We start from the raw sequence: 19,793 nt of genomic DNA on the forward strand, positions 1-19,793 counted from the left end.
ACCGTTAAAATTTATATTATCAAATTATTGCTACCGTTAAACGTTACATTATCAAATAAAATAAAAGGATAATAAGAATAAAGTTGGGGTTTTTCTCTGCTTCCCGCCTTCCTTCTGAAGTCAATAAAACCCTACAAATCAATATAAAATAATAGTCGGAGGAACAGACAGAGAGAAAAAGAGAAAAGTCCGGTGGAATCAAAATGGCGCGAACCTCGTCATCGAAGAAGAAGCGCAAAGACGAAGAGGATCCAAACCCAGAGGTGACGCAGCGCAAGAGGCTCAAAGCCCTCGCCTTCTCCAACAACCTACTCTCAGAGGTCCCTGCTAAGCCCCACGCGCCTCTCACCCCCTCAAACACTGTTGTTAAGCACCATGGCAAAGACATTCTCAAGAAATCTCAGCGAAAGAACAGGTTCCTCTTCTCCTTCCCTGGCCTCCTTGCTCCCATTGGAGGCGGTAAGATCGGTGAGCTCAAGGATTTGGGCACCAAGAACCCCGTGTTATACCTCGATTTCCCTCAGGTCTACTACTTTCATCCTTCATCCTTCTCTAATTTTATTTTGCTTGTTTGGTTTCTGAGAAAAATTTTAATTTTGGGGTTTTCAGGGTCGGATGAAGTTGTTTGGGACTATTGTGTTCCCCAAGAACAGGTATCTGACTATGCAGTTCCCTAGGGGTGGGAAGAGTGTCATGTGCGAGGACTACTTCGATAATATGGTCAGCTACTTTCTACAGTCTGTTTGCCACATTGATTGTTAAGTTTCTATTTTAAGGGGTCGTAGAAAGATGCGTATCTTATACCATTTTGTTCATACGCTTGGTTGATGAGCAGTGCAGAACTGTCAATTATGATATAAATTTGAAGACAAGTTGACCTTTTATCATATCATTTGAATTCTTTTCCATTTTCTAATGATTTTCTTTGAGGGTTATTAGAAGTCAATAGTTGCATGTCTGAATAAGTTAGAATTGCTACTTGTTTTTAACTGGTAACTGATTCAGTTAAGACTCATAGAACTAAGTATTAGTTGGTTGAGAATGAGGCAAAAGAACTGCAAAGCTGATATTTCTTGGAAACTTGTACTCTGAAAGTTGCATCTCATAAGGCAAAAGAACTACATAAATTTTATTCTTGTATCTTTTGGGTTTATTGAAATAGCATGTCTTCATTGTATTCATACTAATTACCCTATGCTTGCAACTCCTCTCTTTGTGTACATAATGTTTCAGAGCTATTGTTTCATACAACTTCCACCAAGAATCTTCTTCTTGTTCTTCTTACAGAGTGTGATAACGCCATTTTGCAGCCCCTTTCCAAAAAATCCACATCTTTCGTTTTGTTTGTCTATGGCCATGTGCTTGTTATATGAAACTGAGCTTCTCAAAGCATTTTTTACACATATATATCAGCATTAGCTTTTCATGTCCCAGGTCGTATTTTCCGATGCTTGGTGGATTGGGACACAAGCTGAGAACCCCGAAGAAGCCCAACTTGATTTCCCTAAGGAACTTACTGAGGTTAGTTTCTGTTCATATAGATCTGTTGTGTTGATAAAATGTACATATCATTTTTTGATGATCCACTCTCAGGAATTTGTTGGTTTCAGGGACAACATGCAGAATATGACTTTAAAGGTGGTGCAGGTTCAACATCTGCAAACAAGCAAAGTGATCGTAAAAATGAAACTACATATGTAGAACATTCCCCAAATGTTAATGTTGAAGATAATGTATCAGATGATGGAAACAAGGATTTGGTGAGAGCAACACCTGTTCGACATTCAGCAAGAACTGCCAGAAAACGATTCAAGTACTGGCCTAAACATTTTATTGCACTCACTAGATACTGTCATAAGAGATCAGAAGCTAGGGGAATTAAGTACACACATACTAAATATGCAAACTAGATACATATATACGTACACATATTTGTACAGGAACATACAAACACACACACCCACACACATGTACCTTATAGGTGCTGAGGCCATCTCTGAATGATAATATTGGAAACAAAAGATATTTTTTTCATTTGTGCTGCATTACCATATTTGCCTTTTCAGACCTATCTCATATACCTATGAGTAAGTAGTTCTTATCATCCAAAAGAAAAAGGGAAAAAAATAGATGAAACATATTGCAAATAGTTACAAAGGGCACTGATGCCCAATGTCCATTCTGACGTCACTTATTGAAGGCCTGAATGCACTCATTGCTTTTCAGCAGATGAGTTGTTTTGTGGAAATGTCATGTAGCCTCTACAGATATTAAATATGTAAACTATTAGTCTATTATCTCCATGATATGTTGTGGAACCTTTAATTAGATTATCATAGATAATTAACCATTTTGATATATTTTCTTTTTACTGGAGAATAATAAAAGAAACGAGAGTGCTTGTTCATTGTCCAGAAGGCACACATTTTCCTGTGATGTGTCCACACAGGCTTCAGTGAACTCCTGTTTTGTCACCAATTAATTGTAGATGTTGTATCATGCTCACCCTTCCATTTATCTCTAACATTTTTGTTGGTACAGTTTTGGAAATGCTTCTTCTGGAGATGATTCTTTTGAAAGCGATACTTACTTAAGCGAAGGAGAAGATGAAAAAATTGAGGGACTTGATTCATCATCCGGGAAGCATGCTAGTGGGAATATCCTTATATTTGTCTTAATTTGGTGAATTCTGACATTAAAATTTTACTTTTGTATGTACCCACCAGCTATTTTGTAAATTGAACTTGGGTTTACCATACATTCATTACATCAACCTTCCATCTCAGTTAGCTATACCTTGATTGATTCCCTTAACTGGTAGATACAGACTGAAAATCTCAGCTTTGGAGACGTTGACATTGTTAATGAGGATTCTGTGAAAGGAGCTCAAATTCCCAAACAAAATCAGGAGTCCCCTGTGTCAGAAGCTAAATCAAAGAAACAATCGCATTCTACCTTTGCAGTGACTACATCTGTGGAGGACTCTCATAGAAATCACAGTTCGCTTATTCAGGCTACTATATCTACATTGTTTAAGAGAGTGGAGAAAAAGGTAAAGTTTTATGACTTTTATTGTTAGTTTTATTACTCGTGGGAACTTTTTGTTATGTAGCTATGGTATGTTTCAGGACTATTAAGAAGCCTGAAACTGAAAACCGAAATGAAACACCCGGTCAGGGTGGGCTTCATCTCTGAGTTTCTTGGGCATATGAAAATAAAATAGCGCACCATGCATTGCCATTTTGCCTTCAACTCCTGCTTGATGCTTACCATGCTCTGAAATTTCTGAATTTTATACAGAAAGTGGACTCCAGTATGCAAACTCAAGTACAGCTTCCTTCTTCAAAGGTTCATGAAACACCAAAAAATCCAAAGAAACCTGCATCCACAAAAGGTTGCTATTTTCCCAACTAGTTTTCTTATTATGAATGTATTGGTATCGGAATACTCAGAACAGTGAAAACTGTTGATGTTTTCCAGTTTCTGGCCAGAAGTCGCACCAAACTGATTCAAAGAAGAAGGTTAATCAGGTTACTGTTAGTTCTTAATGGTCCTTTCCACTTCTCCCTGCCCTTTCAAACAACAATTCTGGCTAATTTTTCCTTTTCTTAGCCATGGCTGCTTTGCATCGGAGTGTTACCCCAGCTGAGGTAGTTTTTTGTCCTTGCAGGATGGACGACCTAAGGAAAAGGCAAAAACTATCGAGGAAAAGGATTCAGGTCACTCTCTCTCTCTCTCTCTCAACAAAATCCATATTCAAATGTTATGGGATTGATTACCTTTTTATTATCATGCTTCTTCTGGATAGTTACTTTTTCCCGCTTGTATTATTTGTTTATTCTGAAAGTTATTCATAACAGCTTCTCTTAAGTATGCATCTACATGTGGGCAAGTTAGCTTATAATTGACCTCTGTGTTTGTGTAGGAGGCAAAAGCTTGGCAAAGAAGAAACAAGATGAGGTATGTTTGTGTCTGGGATAATATGTGTTTCTCTTTGTACTTTGGTCATTAGGGTTTCAGTTTCCCAATTTTTTTTCTTCCCTTTTTTTTAAAATTTTAATTTCATTAGAACTTATATTTGTGATTGTTATCAAAGCTCTGCTCTAATTTATCCTCCAAAAGAAGCTCTACTCTAATCAAAATGTATTTCTCAGTGTAAACATAAGATTGTTGATTCTTGTGATTCCCTTAGATTTGGAGGATGGAGGTGGAAAGAAGAGGGAATTGGTTCATTAGAGTGGATCTCTGGCCCCACTCTTGTTTGAATATGATCATGTGCTTAGTTCTCCTTGAATGAAAACTAACAAACCACCGAGAAAGAAGTCTTTTAGAGCATTATCTTACATAGAAGTATGCTTCATATGCTTCATAGTGACGAAATATATTCTATTGGCCATAAATTAGGTTGTCGCGACTTCATAAATGATTTTTCCTAGTATGAATATTTTTGTATTAGTGCAAATTTGGAGGTGATTTATATTGCAGCTTGAGTTTTACTTTCAAGCACGACCTCTTAAATGGTAATTCAAATTGTACATAAACATGTAGGTTGAAGAGGATGATATTGAAGAATTCTCAAGTAGCTCACAGGTAATTTCTAGTTTATTTAAATCTCTTTTCTACTGTTTTGGAGATGGATATATATAATTTGTAAGTCCTTGAAGATGGCACAGAGGTGATTGGTAATTCAACGGTGATGGTATATATCAGATCAGATGGGTTGGTGCGTTGGGTGCTGATCACTGGAAATTGGCATGTAAAGCCAGATGATAATGATTTGTTTCAAGATGTTATTTCCTAGTTGAAACTGTGATTGATATTTGCTAGAGTAACGGACGTATGATCCTCTCATGCATGAGATACAACAATCATATGCATAATTCATGCAGTGCTCTAGCAAAATACCATTTCCTTTACTTTTGTTATTTTTACTGAAAGTGAACCTTAATTGTTGCTCTTGGTAGCCATTGATGGCGATGGCACAACATTTGTATGGAAAAGGCTGAGTTTTTGAGCTTATGCGTTGTGCAGGACACTGATCTTAGTGATGAGGATTGGGCTGCTTGAGATGGTAACGACAGAGGGTGTATAGAGAATTTGAGATGCACCCGTGTCAAGCAAAGTGATGTGATATTGGTCCCCTGTGCAAGGCCCAAGGGATGATGATGATGATGAGGAGTGTTGAAGAGCTTGCTCGCTCACTCGTCTAGTGTTATCAGAAGAGCTCCTCAAAAATTGACACATTGCCTGCCTGCCTGCCTGCCGCGTACTGTAATCTTCACTTTCTTATTATTTGCAGGCATGGATTGTTTTCATAAATGTTTTAAGATGACACATATGCCCTCTTGTTCCTCTTTCTTCTTTATATTTGATTTTATCCGAGACTAATAAATAAAGCATTTGACATCTTAAATTTTAATATGGACAAGGTATAACCACGGTGCTGACTGTTGACTTGGGATGCTACAAAGCCCTTGAGGCTTGAAATCTGGATGCGATTCAATTTAGTTTCTAAGTATATTTCTAAGCTAATTATCTTTGTTTTTGTTGATTTTTGAGTTTTTGGAAAATGGTTATTGATTGTATTCTGGTTTCACTAATCATTTGGGGTTTTGCTAATGAATTTTTGCACTTCAGGGTTCTGCAAATGAATTTTCGCATTTCACAGTTTCATAAATAAATAATCGCATTTTGGGGTTTCACGAATGAATTGTCTCATTTTGGGGTTTCGTTAATGAAGTTTTCGCATTTTGGGGTTTCACAAATGAATTTTCTCATTTTAGGGTTTCATGAATGAATTTTCTAGTTTTAGGGTTTCATTAACGAATTTTTGCATTTTAGAGTTTCAAAAATTAATTTTCACCTTTTGGGTTTTAGCGAAACTCCAAAATGCGACAATTCATTAGCGAAACTCAAAAATGCAAAATTTTATTTGTGAAACCGAAACATGAGAAAATTCATTAATGAAACCCCAAAGTGTGACAATTCATTGATGAAACCCTAAAATGTGAAAATTCTTTAACGACACATCAAAATACAAAAATTCATTGAAACTCCGAAATTTGATAATTCCTTAGTGAAACCCTAAAATAGGAAAATTCATTCGTAAACAAAAAATGTGAAAACTCATTTGTGAAACCCAAAAATGTGAAAACTCATATATGAAATTCTAAAATGCGACACTCATTAACAAAACCCCAAAGTGCGACAATTCATTGATGAAACCCTAAAATGTGAAAATTATTTAGCAACACATCAAAATACAAAAATTCATTTATGAAAATCCGAAATTTGACCATTCATTAGTGAAACCCTAAAATAGGAAAATTCATTCGTAAACAAATAATGTGAAAACTCATTTGCGAAACCCAAAAATGTGAAAACTCATTTACGAAATTCTAAAGTGCGACATTCTTCAACGTAACCCCAAAATACGACAATTTGTTAGCAAAACCAAAAATGCGAAAATTCATTAACGAAACCAAAAAAAAATTGCGTAAATTTATTTAAGAAAAACCCCAAAATATGAAAATTCATTAGCGAAACCCCAAAATGTGACCATTTATTAGCGAAACCCTAAAGTGCAAAAATTCATAGCGAAACCCAAAAATGCGAACTCATTTAGAAAATGAGAAACTTCAAAATGCAAAATCCATTTGTGAAACCCCAAAATTTGAAATGTCATGAACGAAAGTCCTATCAAGTCGAGCTCCTCAAAAGGAGCCTCCCACCAGCCCTGTAACTGGCTCTTGCTGCCGCTGCTGCTGCTGCTTCCAGTGCTTCCAGTGCTTCCACCTGCTTCTGCTGATGATGATATTTCTTCTGCTTTTGCTTTCATCCTCTTTTGAAGCGCTTTCCCTCGCTCCCTCTCAACTTCTAGCTTGCTCACCAACTCGTTGTGTTTCTTATTCATCTCATCGATTCTTACCTGCCTGTAGGCCTCCACAATAGTATGGCGGCTACGATCAAGAGCATCAATATTCATTATATCATCATTAATATTATCATGGTGCTGATGATGGTGGCGGTGGCCATTTAGAAATCGGTTGGCTATTGAGTCAATGGAGGAGTTAGCGTAGGAAAATGGCTTTCCGGAGGGTGAAAATACCACCGCACCAACCTCAGCGCCGCATAGGGTTGCTAACTCACTGGCCTTCTTATACACACCAGATCGCCTTTTCGAGAAAGTAACAAGGCGATCATCTTGGTTTTCAATCCTCTTCATTTCAATCTTTTGGCTGCCCTTGGTCTTCCTGCCTTCCATGGCCGGAACAACCTCCCAATGATAATATTTAATTACCTTGTACGGAGGTTTTACAAAATATAAATAAAATTAACTCACTGAAAGGAGGTTTTTTCTTTCTCGGTTACTTTGGCTAGTGATGATGATGATAGCCTTTCTTTGCCTTGGTTTGGAGTGTGGAGATGCTTATATGTAAATATATAGAGAAGTGAACCCCTGAAATTTTATGGTATTAGATCATTTGTTATTCCCATAAGTCGTTACTTCCATTTTACGCACTTCAAATCTAAAGAGGACCAAAAAAATTTCGGGTGGCACTTCCAATTTTGTTTTTACCATTATCGATTGTTTATTGTCTTTCTTTTCCTTGCGTTTGAAGAGCCTTTTTTCCTGTACACTATATAGTCCGTCTTGCTATCAAATGGGCGCACCTCCTCCTCTCAAAAATCATAGTATCATACATATACGGTATACTTACTTCCTCCACGCGACATCATAGTTAGGCAATGGAATGTTTTTAGACCCTTCTGATTCTGATCATCCATATTGTTAGTTGATCGCTCGTCAAACTTAACGCTTGATTAGCCTGGTCACACTATATATACATGTTCATCAACCGTGATTAAGTTGTATTAGATACACTGAGGGGAGATTTTAATTGCTTATTTGGAAGAAATGAAATCAAGATTGAAATGGAATAGAAACGTGAATGATACACTGAGGGGATATTGTCCTAAAAATGAATGGCGCTATGTAAACTAAATCGACTACGAGAGATTAATTATCAATTTAAGCAAGCAAAACACTTAATGTAATTTTATTTAATAACATAGTTTGGTACGGCTATTTGGCAGTGCCTTGGTCTGCTCCAAAGCAGCTTTTGATATTTTACAGAGATATGCAACCTTCTAATTCCAAGACTTTGCACATATTCATATACCTAGGCTATCAATCATACTGATCAGCCTTAGGTTTAACCAGTTAAGAGTTTAGTAACTCTGTCGTTTTCTGCCCTTGACAAAAACCTCATGCAAATTGGTGGCTTAACCCCGGCAAGAGCAAGTATTGAAGCAGGCAAAGTCCAAATCCCATCCCCACAGATCAAACCAGAAGCTACTGCAGGCACAAAAGCATCTGCCTTGGCCTTGTTCACCCTTTCCCACAGAAACACTATCAAGCTCCCAATGCACATGTCAATGGCAAAATACGATCCCAAATAGAAAGGTATTGCCATTGCCATTGGTAGTGGAACGAAGCGTGCCCTCTTCTTACCAATGCAATCCTTGATCACGTTTATGAGAATGGCCGCGCCAAAGAAGACGGCACAAAGTAAGAGGCAGTGCTTGGGGAGAGATTTGAAGCCTTCCACCCCGAGAATAGCCATGTTACGGTACACAACAGCAAAGGGAGCAGGATAGGCACTTGTTGGTGTGCCGAGGTCAGTGAAGGCTTTGTAGAAGAGCCAAAACACACAGGGAGAAATTACACAACCCATTGCTGTACCGATGACTTGGCTCACAAACATTGAGCGGGGGGAAGCCAAGGTTAGATAGCCGGTCTTGAAATCTTGGGTTAGATCAGAGGCTGTTGAGACAATGTTCATCATAACTCCGCATGCTGCAAGGCCAGCAAGAACACCACCATGTGCGGAGCCGGCCCATGCCCCGATCATGAATATGGCCACCTTTCCGTAAGTGGAGGCCAGAGACCAATCAGTGAGTCCACAGCCATATGCATTACAGAAAGCCAAGGTGGGCGCAAAGAGGTAGATGACCAATATATAGTACCATTTGAGTTGGGGAAATATGTGGGGTACAGTGGCAATTGAGACTGCAGCAATGGCAACATAGCCTCCAACAGCAAACCATGCTGGAATTTGGTCTTTGAGAAAGAGTTGGGTGCGGCGCTGGTCATCATATGAGAGAGCAGAGGTCACAGCTGGAGACACCTGATCTTCAATCGGGAGAATGTTGTTCACATCTTTGGCTCGGAGTTGGGATTGCAAGGCGATGAGGGTTCGACTTAGCACCTTCAAGAAGTTGTATAGCCCGTCACCGAGGATCATGGCAATGGCAATGAAGACCTAATGAATTGATTAAATACAGTACAGGGGTAGGTAAGTTTGAAGATAACAAGTATAACTTGTTAAAAAAAAAAAGGAGTAGTAGAAAAGAAAACAGATCACACACCTTGTAACCTTGAAGGCCATTCATGCTAGTTGGCTTGAGTTCTTTGCTGTACCAATCGCCACTCCTGTTTTCTATGAGAGGCCACATTAAACCCCAAGACAGAATACCTCCAAGAAGAACAGATATGTTCACAATGTAGGGGCAAATCATCCCTACTCCAACATATGTGGCCGAGAAATCAAAGAAGAACCTGCAAATAGAAATTCATGAATCATGATCGATCGAGCTACGTACCACATTACATTACATATATATATAATCGGACAGATTCAAATAAGAATAATGTATAAGTAGTACTTGTTCTGATATGCTTTGAGGCCGAGCGTAGGGAAGCTTACAAATCCACAATCATCTCCAGCAGTATAGAACCACTGAAAGAAACCCCATAAGAAACTGAAGGAGAAGAACTTTCCCAACTCCTTTACTTGTTTCCTAATTGAATAATAATAATCCAAAGAAAAAAAAAGGAGTTTAGATTAGAACCATAAAATAAATAAAAAATAATTTTGAAGGAGGAGTTACTTGGCTAGCTTGGCTCCTTGAGGAGTGTGGAAACTGTTGATAAGATGAGCAGTTGCAGTGCCACTTGGATATGTCAATTTGAAGTCTATGATCATGATCTGAAACCAATCTCATGTTATCTTGACTAGTGAGTGAGTGTTGAAAGAGTTGATCCACTAAAGTTCTTATAAGTTCATTAAGTACCTTTCGAATAGGCACGACAGAGAAGAGGCCCAGAAAGCTGACAACAAAGAGAAAGCCAATGAACCAAAGCAAGCCTGGATCTTTGATATCACTAGTACTGTGGTCTGTGGATTGCTGGGCAATGCGTGCACTCATGCCAAACAGATAGCTCCCAAACCCTCCTGTCAGTTTGTACATTTACTTTACACATTACGTACTTAAATAAATAAATATATAAGCTTGGCATATCATTATATCATACATACATGAATCATGATAGATGATATCAGATATATGATACAATACACCATCAATTTCAATTCAATCATCTTTCCCCTCACTATTTATCTTCATATCATATTGGGACCACCACCACACCACTTGCCTAAACTTAATCTCTTTTTTCTTTTTTCTTTTTTTTTTTTCTCGACTTAGTAGGAGCATTTCCAGCTGGAGGGGCCACCCGGACAAGAGACCCCCTAGGCCCCAATCTTGTTTCTTGTGGCCAAAGTTTGCCAAGGCAAGCGTTGGGCTCCATCAACCTGGGCAAGCTGACCTCACACTGATATCAGCAGCCAATTTAAAAATATAAAAATTTGAAAAACAGAAACAAAAACCAAAAACTTCAGAATTTTCAGAATTTTTTTTCTATAAATACCTAGTCATATTCTTCATTTCCCACACCAAAACTCCATACAAATTCATCTCCTCATATCGTATGTGAATAGTTGGCTCTTGGGTTGTCATGGCAATAGATGGAAATGCATCAAAAAAATTACTAAGGTAGTCACTATTCACATAAACAGTAACTGCAGAAAGCCAATCTTATCCTGATCTAAAAGTCTCTAAAACATCCTCAGGAGTGAGGACAGGAGGCCTATCAGCAACATGTAATCCCAAATTCTGACCAAACACAATCCGCAGCCTAACGACTCTCACTATTTATTTAATTACATCAAATACTAATAATGTAAAATCATGCCGGCCTAAGCGCAGCAAAATTCTATTTAAATTTAACAACAACATAGATGAAGTATATGCGAAAAACATGGTTGGTTGGTTTTAATAATTTCCTTGTTTCATAAAAGAAATAAAAAATAAAAGAAGATGTCATTTTACAGAAAGAAACTAATAATTAACGACATCAACAAAATCAAAATGAATGAAGCTAGCTGGATCTCATCTTCATCTTCATCTTCATCTTCATGGATGGCAGATGGCAGATGGCAGAAGATCGATATGTTAAATTTTAATTAATGTCATCAGCTTATTAATTAGCAAAGCATAATGAATGAATGAATATAATGAAGGTAGTACATAGACTGATAGAAAATAAAAAATCAGAAGAGATAGAGTCAAGAGATGATATATAGATAGACAGATACCGCTAAAGGCGATGCCGGAGGAAGCAACGACGCAGGTCTGGATAACAGTGTTCTCTTGCCTGGTGAAGGGCTGTTTGAGGAGGCCATACCTGTCGAGGAACTTGGTCCAAGTCCTGACAAAGAAGAAGCCCAAGAGTCCAGCAGAGACGTTGAGAGAAGGAATAATACCGACGGTGAGGTTGAGCTTCATCACTATCACACTGAAGAGCACGCTCAGCACAAAGCTTATGAAAAACGCTCTCACAGTCAGCTGCTCCTTCCATGACGGCACTGTTAGCTTCTCAAATATCCTTTCCACTGAAAACTCCTCCTCCAACCCCAGATTCTCCTTCTCTTCCTCTTCCTCTTCCTCTTCCTCTTCCTCGTACTTGGTCTTCTTCTTCGGATCCAGCGCCTCAAGCTCTAAATCATCTTTTCTCAATCCTTGTACAAGTCCTGCTTCTGACGCATGATGATCCCTTTGGGACTCGAACTGATCATGATGTTGCTGCTGACTACCCATAATTAATATTATTTATGATAGCCTAATGTATATATGGGTACTCGTGAATGTATTGATCAATCTTGTTGATTTGAGTTTGAGGCCGGGCCACATGTAATGTAAGTGCTTTACCCTTTATATATAGAAGAGTACTAGTAAATATATAGAAGAGTACTAGTAAAGCTGCTGCTGCTGCTGCAGAGAGAGAAAGAAACCGACTTTGTTGTTTTCTCTCTCTAGGCTAGGCCCATTCATTCTTGACTTTATTTATTACTTGCAAGTTGCAACAAATATATCGAATTATATTGAATGGCTGAGTTTGCCTTTTTTGTGTGGATGAAATGGCTGAGTTTGCCTTTGAATATATAATAACAAGAATATACACACTACCCTTCGTACTAGAATACAAATTATACAATTACTAATTTGATAAAGAGTGACAGTTGGTTCGTTGATTTTTCCAAGGAGTGAGAAACAGATGAGAGAGAGAGCTGGAAATTTAGAATTAATAAGATATACGATGAGTTTTAAGGTAGATTTTCCACATTGCTTGCGTTTCGATTGCATGATATCCATGGATTTAATAGAAATGTTGATATACACAATGCCACAAACAGGGTAGGGTATGCGTACAGTTAATCATTTGGATTTTCTTCTTGGGTTGGGTTGGGCTGAGACTCAGAGAGACACACAGACACAGACACTGACAGCGAGAGGATGAGATCGTGAGAGGCTGGCTGAGTGACCATTGACTTATCAAGTCAACTAAATTTGTCGTATATTTCTAATAATTACTATTATATTATACTAATAATTGTATACTATCTGTCTGTAAGACTGTAAATTGTACATAATAAATACCATACCATGGTATATGGCTCTCAGCCGGGACAGCCTCTCTCTATCAAGAAAGACCGCGTTTGGTTCATGAAAAAAAAAGATTTGGGGATGGAAAATCAATTGTTTTTCCATGTTTAGTAAGTTTAATCATAAAAAATGGTTGTCTGATACATGGAAAAAATAGTGGGGCAAAATGTAACCCTCCTACCCCTTGAGTTTCATTTTCCCTTCTCATGAGAAACTTTGGGAAAATAAGCCAGTATTAAACGAATATTTAAATGCATTAATTTTTTTATTTGATTTCATGTATGGGTATAATTGAAAATTTAAATAAACTTTGTTTTACATTCCTACACGAATCAAACATTGTAAAGAAAATAAAGTTGTATTTTCTGGTTATTTTTTCAGTATTACCAAACATGGAAATGAATTTTCTATTTTCCATTCCTTAAGAAAATACATTGGAAAGTATTTTCCACCAAATTTTGTCCGTGAGCTAAACAAGGATATCACTGTCCACATGTCACTCACTTGCAAGTTGTAAGTTGTCTCTCTCTCTCTCTCTCTCTCTCTCTAATTGAAATTGAGTTTATTTGCATTGGTCCACCAGTGCCCACGCATCCCCACGAAAGCCCTTTTCACGCCACACCTTGGAATCTACGGCATAATATATCACGTCCTTTTCACAAGTTTCAACTTCCAATACGTTGATTATCCTATCCCATCTCCCCACAAAATAAGAAAATAACTTTCATGGATTGGGAGCCAAACCAAACCAAACCAAACAAAAGAGGAATAGAAAATCAGCTCCTTAAATAAAATGATTGTGAATTAAGATGTTGGCTTGGACCAAACTAAAACTGATCCATCCATCATCTAATATATTATTGAAATTGAATTAATTAAGGCAAGCATGTGGAAATTGAATTAATTGGTATGTAGTCGAGTACTGGTGCCTTGTCCTTGTGGTTGTGGATGCATCGTTCGTCCATCCAACATCAACGTTCATGTGATGTAGTTGCCATTTTCCAAGGGTTGAAAGAACTTGTACGCGTACAACTTTGAAATGCAATGTGAATCAGAAGACCAGACAGCAACTAGCAAGCAACCAAGCATAACAAGAATACATATATAGACCAAGACGGCCTTCAATAAAATCCGCTCACTTTAGCAAACTAGTCGAACTTGCGGCCTTGACTCAATCAAAATTCAACTTCTTAAATGTTAGTTGTACATAGAGAGAATAGAAAGAATTTTCATAAGTGTGATTGTCACACCGCTGCATACGGCACGCTACGTGATTTTAGCAATTGAGGTACATTTTCTTTTCTTATGAAGAGCGCAAATTTCTCCCTTGTCCTCTAAATGATAACCTTTTGATTCCACTTTAAATGCCAGTGATGTCTCTTTCTCTCGAAATTATAGAATTAGTAATAATTGTCAAAGATACATAATATCTTCTTAGCTGGAACTTGGAAGATGCAAAAACAGAATATTCCGCCGGTTCTATATCAATATGCGTGAACTTTTGAACCATTAATATTGTGTTTTGGGTTATATCGAGACAGTTTTCTTTTGTTTGATAGGATGTGAACACATGAATATAGGACTAGGGATGTGAGACGATAACACAATTAGCACTGCCGAGTAAAGAGTACAAAGAAAGATGACTCTCTCTGTAAATTTTTAAATAAAAACATGTCACTTTCAAGACTCCATATATAATCTATTCACAACTCCATGGGCTTAACTGCTGCTGAGTGCTTGCTTTAGCTGGAGCCTGGAAGAACCACTCAGACTCAGCATTCACATCCTGTTCGGGGACAGACACATATTGTCCCTTGTATATATTTATCAAACCCATGTATGACCAAAATGCCAATTATTTTGTGAATCTCAATAATTATACAACCATGTAAAGAGCAAGATTTAGAACAAAACAATATTAACAAGTGGCCAAAAACGTACGGATATTATACAAACATCTCAGTGAGACTTAAGTTCAAAGACATCAAACAGATTCAATACACGGATCCCTGACCGACACAAGCACACCAAGTCTCTTCTTCAGCGTGCCTCATACTGAACAACTGCAAAAACAACCATGAGTCGTATAAATCAAGCAAAGAAACAAAAGAGCAAAGAAACATAGATAGGGTGATTAACATAATCAGCAAAGAAACAAAAGAGCAACACTTGGACCGGAAATTGGACTCACAACACCATCAAAATGCTAGCCAAAAGGCATTCCCAAGTGCTACAAAAAGGACACTACAATGCAATAGGAAAAATATATATGTATATGATAGCAATACAACTTGTGTGTGCGTGTGTATATCCCTTTTTTGTTTGTGTTTCAAATAGGACTACAGGATCGATGGATGAAGTTCTTTCCAAAGAGGAGCATATTAATATAACTTGTGCATGTATCAAATGTGTGATACTTGTGCTGGTAGTTAGTATAACATGGTGATCCCAATATGACAGATAAGAAAAGAAATGAGTCTACATATAGCACATTACTATAGGGCTAGCATATAACTTAATGCTTTACATAAACAAAATGGCACAACAAAACAATTGCCTTTAATCAATCAGTTTAACTCTCTAGGAAGAAGAAAAATAAAGCAGGGAACAAGAGACATATGCGTGTATTGTTTTGTTCGCAAAACAGATTGTGATTAGCCTACACCAATATGCACCAATACTGCTAGACTAATCACTGACCATAAATAATCAGTAGGAATTCCGGACCAAATTCAATTGAAGGCGCATAATTGGGTGCAATGCTTTAATTGAATTTGCTCTAGCAAGCCCACTGAGACAGCATTGGTGCATCGTGGTGTAGGCTAATCACAATCTGTTTTATGCACATAAAACCATATCCTCAAAGCCAGAAGCCCAAAAACTAACTAAAACCATTTGGCATCAACATAACTACCTTGTACACACCCTATCACTTTACTTACAAGTAATTGTCTGTTGCCATGGTGTAATAAGTTTTTAATTAGGACTGGAAAGATAACAGCTATTAATTACAAAACATGAAGAACGCATGAAATGTAAAGCATATCCACATCTTACACTAAAAGGGCGGCAACCAGAAGAACACAGTGTTTTTTACCAGGCTTTTAAAAGTTCAACTCACAATACCATTCCAATCACCGAAATCCATAACGGACAACTGAAATTTGATCATTGAGAAAACCCAATCCCCAAATTTATGTACTTTCCAATAGCAAGTAATGAATTGAATATGCAACAATTCAATTCAAGCATATACAAGTTAATGTATTTCACCCAGCAGAAAACGAGCATTGAAAAAGTTGATTAAAAAATCGCAATAAAAGGAAAGGATACATCATGCATGGTGGTAAGGTAGGTAATATGAATGAAATCTAAAGAATGAGGATAGAGACTTACTGCGACGAGTGCGCTTCTTGTATAAGATACGGTAACCGCATTCACGGCATTGAATCACATCGTTTGGCTTCAAGGGAATCTCCATCCCACAATCTACAACAACACAAACACAAGAGAACACAAACACTAATTTAGTGTCTATTTGCTAGCCTAGCCAGCCAACTTTCTCCAACAACAAACCCAAAATCAGTACCTCCACAGATGTAGTAGACTGGCTCTGGCTGCGGATCCATGAGATTACGTTCAAAAAGGGCTTTCTACTTCTAGGGTTTATGATATTCGAGCAGAATTAGTTTCGTTTTGGGGGGTTCTTGTTTTTGTCTGTATTGTATATACGTATGTGTGTGTGTGTGTATATACGATATGCATTGATTGTTTGATGGCTCCATCATGGTCGGAAATTGGTTTGGACTTGGAGTTCTAAGCCCAAACAAATTGGACTGGATTGTTAGTCACATAGCAACTTGGGTTTTAGTGACAGCCGAAGCTGGTAACTTGTACACCCAACCCAACGGCTTTTAGTGATAAAATTTCAAAATGCAAGGGAAAGAAAGAGTAGGGGGACGAGGGTGCTGCTACCAAACCAAACCAGTCACAAGTTTGTTTTGTGTTTGGCAACTTGGCAAATTGACACTCGCATCGCATTGCAGGCAGTGGACTTATTACTATTAGAGCATCATAATGATTGTTCAATAATTCAAGTATCTATTGAATTGAACGGCAGTTTTACTTGAAATGGTATAGTTCAATAGCTTCAATTTATTAGTATGTGAGTCGTATGATTAGCTTCTATTGCAATGAACTAGATCACATCTCTTGCAAGTGAGAATTTAGAAAACTATATGTTTTGAACCCATACAAAATACAACATGTCATGTTCATAGTCTCGTAAATAAGACCAAAGAAAAAGAAAAGAAAAAAGCTTGGCTCCTTAGAAACCAAACCTTTTGAATCGGATGAAATGCCATATCATCCTTATCCCCATTATTTGAGAGTAGAGAGAGATTATTCAATTTATTCCAGATCCAGACTACTAAGTCCTTTTCTATAAAACAAAAACAAATGCTGTCTGCCAGTGCCTACCATTGCCAAGACAATTAACTATTAAATAAGTGGGCAAGGCAACCTCATCCATCCTCCACCTTACCTAATAATAATTAATAATTATATGGTCAAAGAAAACATTATTATTACTATTATTATTCTATTTAATTTAATTTTAACCCAAATGGTAATGGAGTTTATGATTATTATTTTTTGTTGTTGCGGTCTAGTCGTGAAGTAAGTTTCTGGGAAACTTGTTTGTTTAAATTTTAAAAAAGGAACTGCATGCAATTTGCAGACAAACAAAAGCAGAGCAGCCCTGGGCTGGCAATGGCATGTGCGCAAAACATTACCGAAAATACTAACTTGTTGCTGCAGCCTGCAGGCAGGTTGAGCTAGTAATATTTTAGTGAAGGATGCATGTACAGTATCTCTTTCTTCTGTATGTATGTGCTATGTGGCTATGTGGCTATGTGCTGTTCATTATTTATGCAGCATATATAATATAAGTTATAACCTGAATGAGTTCATTAAACCAATATTATAATTAGAATTTAGAGTAGCTAAGCTCACTACTAAGTTTGTTTATCAAATTTTACTCATCAAGTCTTTTCTTTTGATTTTTGATTTTTGATTTTTAATTTTCAATTTTCAATTTTCAAATATGGGACTCTAATTTCCATGTATCTATCAATCAGTCAAATAACCACAAATTTAGTGACTGTGTGTTGTTCCAACTCAGTCTGTCAGCCAGCCATCTTTTGTTGACTTGGAAGTTGATGGAAAAGTGAAGCTACTTTGAATTCCAAGCTCGCCCATTGCCACGAAATTGCTTTGCTTACTGCTGCATCATACATGGCATGTTGATTGTTGATGTTGCTTCTAGAAAGAAAATGTGTATATATATATATATATATATATATGTTCAACTTCAACAGTCAGTCAACAACTCCACAAGGAGAATCTTTGAAACTTGTATCTTGTATTATATTAATTTATATGGATAGCATTCATTTGTATTGTTATTGTTGTATCTCTCCTTTTATTAAGTAGCTAGCTAGAGATAGAGAGGAGAGACTCAGACTTTTCAAGACCAAGAGCTCATTGACATTTGCCAGCCGCAGACAAGCTGCACCAGGAGGCAGGAAGAAAGAGGATCTTCATACATGGAAAGGAAACACCATTTTGCAGATGAATATGTTGCAAATCCGTATATGAACTCGTATGACACAACACCAGAGACAGACAGGCAGCAGCAACACTCTTCTCTATCTGAACCTATCAGCTTATGCCACAGTCCATCTTCTTCAGATTGCTCTTCCTCCTTCAAAACCAGTAATTACATACTCTTGCTACTTTACTTGATCTTGATCTATGTATGTATGGGTGTGTGTAGCTAATAATTTAATAATTATGTATAAATAAATAAATATCCAATTTGTTGCAAATTGCAATCAAGTAAGTATATTGCCTGGCTAACAATATAATATAATATAATATATAGATGAAGAAGGTGATTCAGGGAAAGGCCTCAACACCAAATTTGGGAAGAAAAGTAGCAGTTTCGCATACAGGATACGCGAGCACGGTGAGAAACTCATTTCTCAACCAAGATGATTCATTAGATATCGGAAGACTTGACTTGATTTGACTCTAAATATTAATGCAGTGAAACTTGGGCCCAAGCTGTCTGAAACTGTCAAGGGGAAGTTGAGTTTGGGGGCAAGAATTATTCAGAAGGGTGGAAGGAGGAATATATTTAAACAGATATTTGGTGTAAATGAAGGAGAGGAGCTGTTGAAGGCCTCCCAGTGCTACTTATCAACCACGGCGGGTCCTATTCCTGGCCTTCTTTTTATTTCCACTCAAAAGCTTGCTTTTTGCAGTGAAAGATCCATCTCTGTCCCTTGTGCTGCAACTGCAACTGCAACTGGACAAGTCGTTCGAACGCCTTACAAGGTTTTTATTCGCTTCTTACTCTTCTTCTAATATCTAATCTTCTATTCTAATTTATATATACGAAGACGACAACTTATATAAACGGGCGGAATGGATTTTTTGCAGGTTCAGATACCAATAAGGAAGATCAAAAGAGCTAACCAAACCGAGAATGTGAACAAACCACAACAGAAGTACATAGAAATAGTTACCGAGGATGATTTCGAGTTCTGGTTTATGGGATTCTTACGTTATGAAAAAGCTTTCAGAAATCTTGAAAAGGCCATTTCCATTACCAACCAAAACTAGAACAAATTTATAAAATCCATCCATCAAACGGACTCGACTCCTACCATTAAGGGTACATGATATGTGTTTTTGGGAACGCTGCAAACAAGCTACCTCTAGCTCTCTTCTGTGGTATTCTTTCTTGTATTTTCCTCCTTTTTCGTTTCTTGGCTTTTTGATGTCTGCCTGCCTACCATGTAATAATCATGTCAAGTTGATATACGCTATTGTTTCATGGTTTGGTTCTGAAATCTGAAATCTGAATTCTGATGATGTGA

At 37.4% G+C, this 19,793-nt stretch overlaps 5 protein-coding genes across 6 annotated transcripts; 2 read left to right on the plus strand and 3 right to left on the minus strand.

Annotated features, from left to right (window-relative positions):
- The first annotated feature begins 99 nt into the window (after positions 1-99).
- On the plus strand, positions 100-5,419 carry LOC110747142 (DNA-binding protein RHL1). 2 transcript variants are annotated; one of them, XM_021947344.2, is made up of 12 exons: positions 101-524; positions 610-720; positions 1,435-1,521; positions 1,611-1,813; positions 2,542-2,657; positions 2,826-3,052; positions 3,301-3,394; positions 3,481-3,530; positions 3,671-3,719; positions 3,926-3,960; positions 4,549-4,590; positions 5,032-5,419. In XM_021947344.2, exons 1-12 carry the CDS (start codon positions 204-206, stop codon positions 5,065-5,067), a joined length of 1,371 nt encoding a protein of 456 aa, XP_021803036.1. In that variant the 5' UTR covers positions 101-203; the 3' UTR covers positions 5,068-5,419. The 2 variants fall into 2 exon arrangements, 1 of the variants encoding a protein (XP_021803036.1); XR_002525131.2 differs by lacking the exon at positions 3,481-3,530 and having other exon boundaries at positions 100-524.
- Positions 5,420-6,565: 1,146 nt separating this feature from the next.
- On the minus strand, positions 6,566-7,264 carry LOC110746263 (agamous-like MADS-box protein AGL62). The gene has a single exon (XM_021946473.2). It carries the CDS (start codon positions 7,262-7,264, stop codon positions 6,566-6,568), a length of 699 nt encoding a protein of 232 aa, XP_021802165.1.
- Positions 7,265-8,031: 767 nt separating this feature from the next.
- LOC110746314 (putative metal-nicotianamine transporter YSL7) lies at positions 8,032-12,238 on the minus strand. The gene is made up of 6 exons (XM_021946530.2): positions 11,502-12,238; positions 10,138-10,298; positions 9,955-10,052; positions 9,730-9,864; positions 9,433-9,622; positions 8,032-9,326 (listed from the first exon to the last, which is right to left on the minus strand). Exons 1-6 carry the CDS (start codon positions 12,001-12,003, stop codon positions 8,217-8,219), a joined length of 2,196 nt encoding a protein of 731 aa, XP_021802222.2. The 5' UTR covers positions 12,004-12,238; the 3' UTR covers positions 8,032-8,216.
- A 2,451-nt stretch (positions 12,239-14,689) lies between these two features.
- LOC110746323 (DNA-directed RNA polymerases II, IV and V subunit 12) lies at positions 14,690-16,599 on the minus strand. Its single transcript, XM_021946539.2, has 3 exons — positions 16,439-16,599; positions 16,246-16,338; positions 14,690-14,912 (listed from the first exon to the last, which is right to left on the minus strand). The coding sequence occupies exons 1-3, from the start codon at positions 16,476-16,478 to the stop codon at positions 14,890-14,892; spliced, it is 156 nt and encodes a 51-aa protein (XP_021802231.1). The 5' UTR covers positions 16,479-16,599; the 3' UTR covers positions 14,690-14,889.
- Positions 16,600-18,221: 1,622 nt separating this feature from the next.
- Positions 18,222-19,788, plus strand: LOC110746333 (putative GEM-like protein 8). The gene is made up of 4 exons (XM_021946549.2): positions 18,222-18,624; positions 18,794-18,877; positions 18,959-19,248; positions 19,354-19,788. Exons 1-4 carry the CDS (start codon positions 18,456-18,458, stop codon positions 19,534-19,536), a joined length of 726 nt encoding a protein of 241 aa, XP_021802241.2. The 5' UTR covers positions 18,222-18,455; the 3' UTR covers positions 19,537-19,788.
- Positions 19,789-19,793: the final 5 nt, after the last annotated feature.

Source organism: Prunus avium, chromosome 5 (assembly GCF_965620075.1).
Source record: "Prunus avium chromosome 5, drPruAviu1.hap1.1, whole genome shotgun sequence".
Classification (NCBI taxonomy): domain Eukaryota; kingdom Viridiplantae; phylum Streptophyta; class Magnoliopsida; order Rosales; family Rosaceae; genus Prunus; species Prunus avium.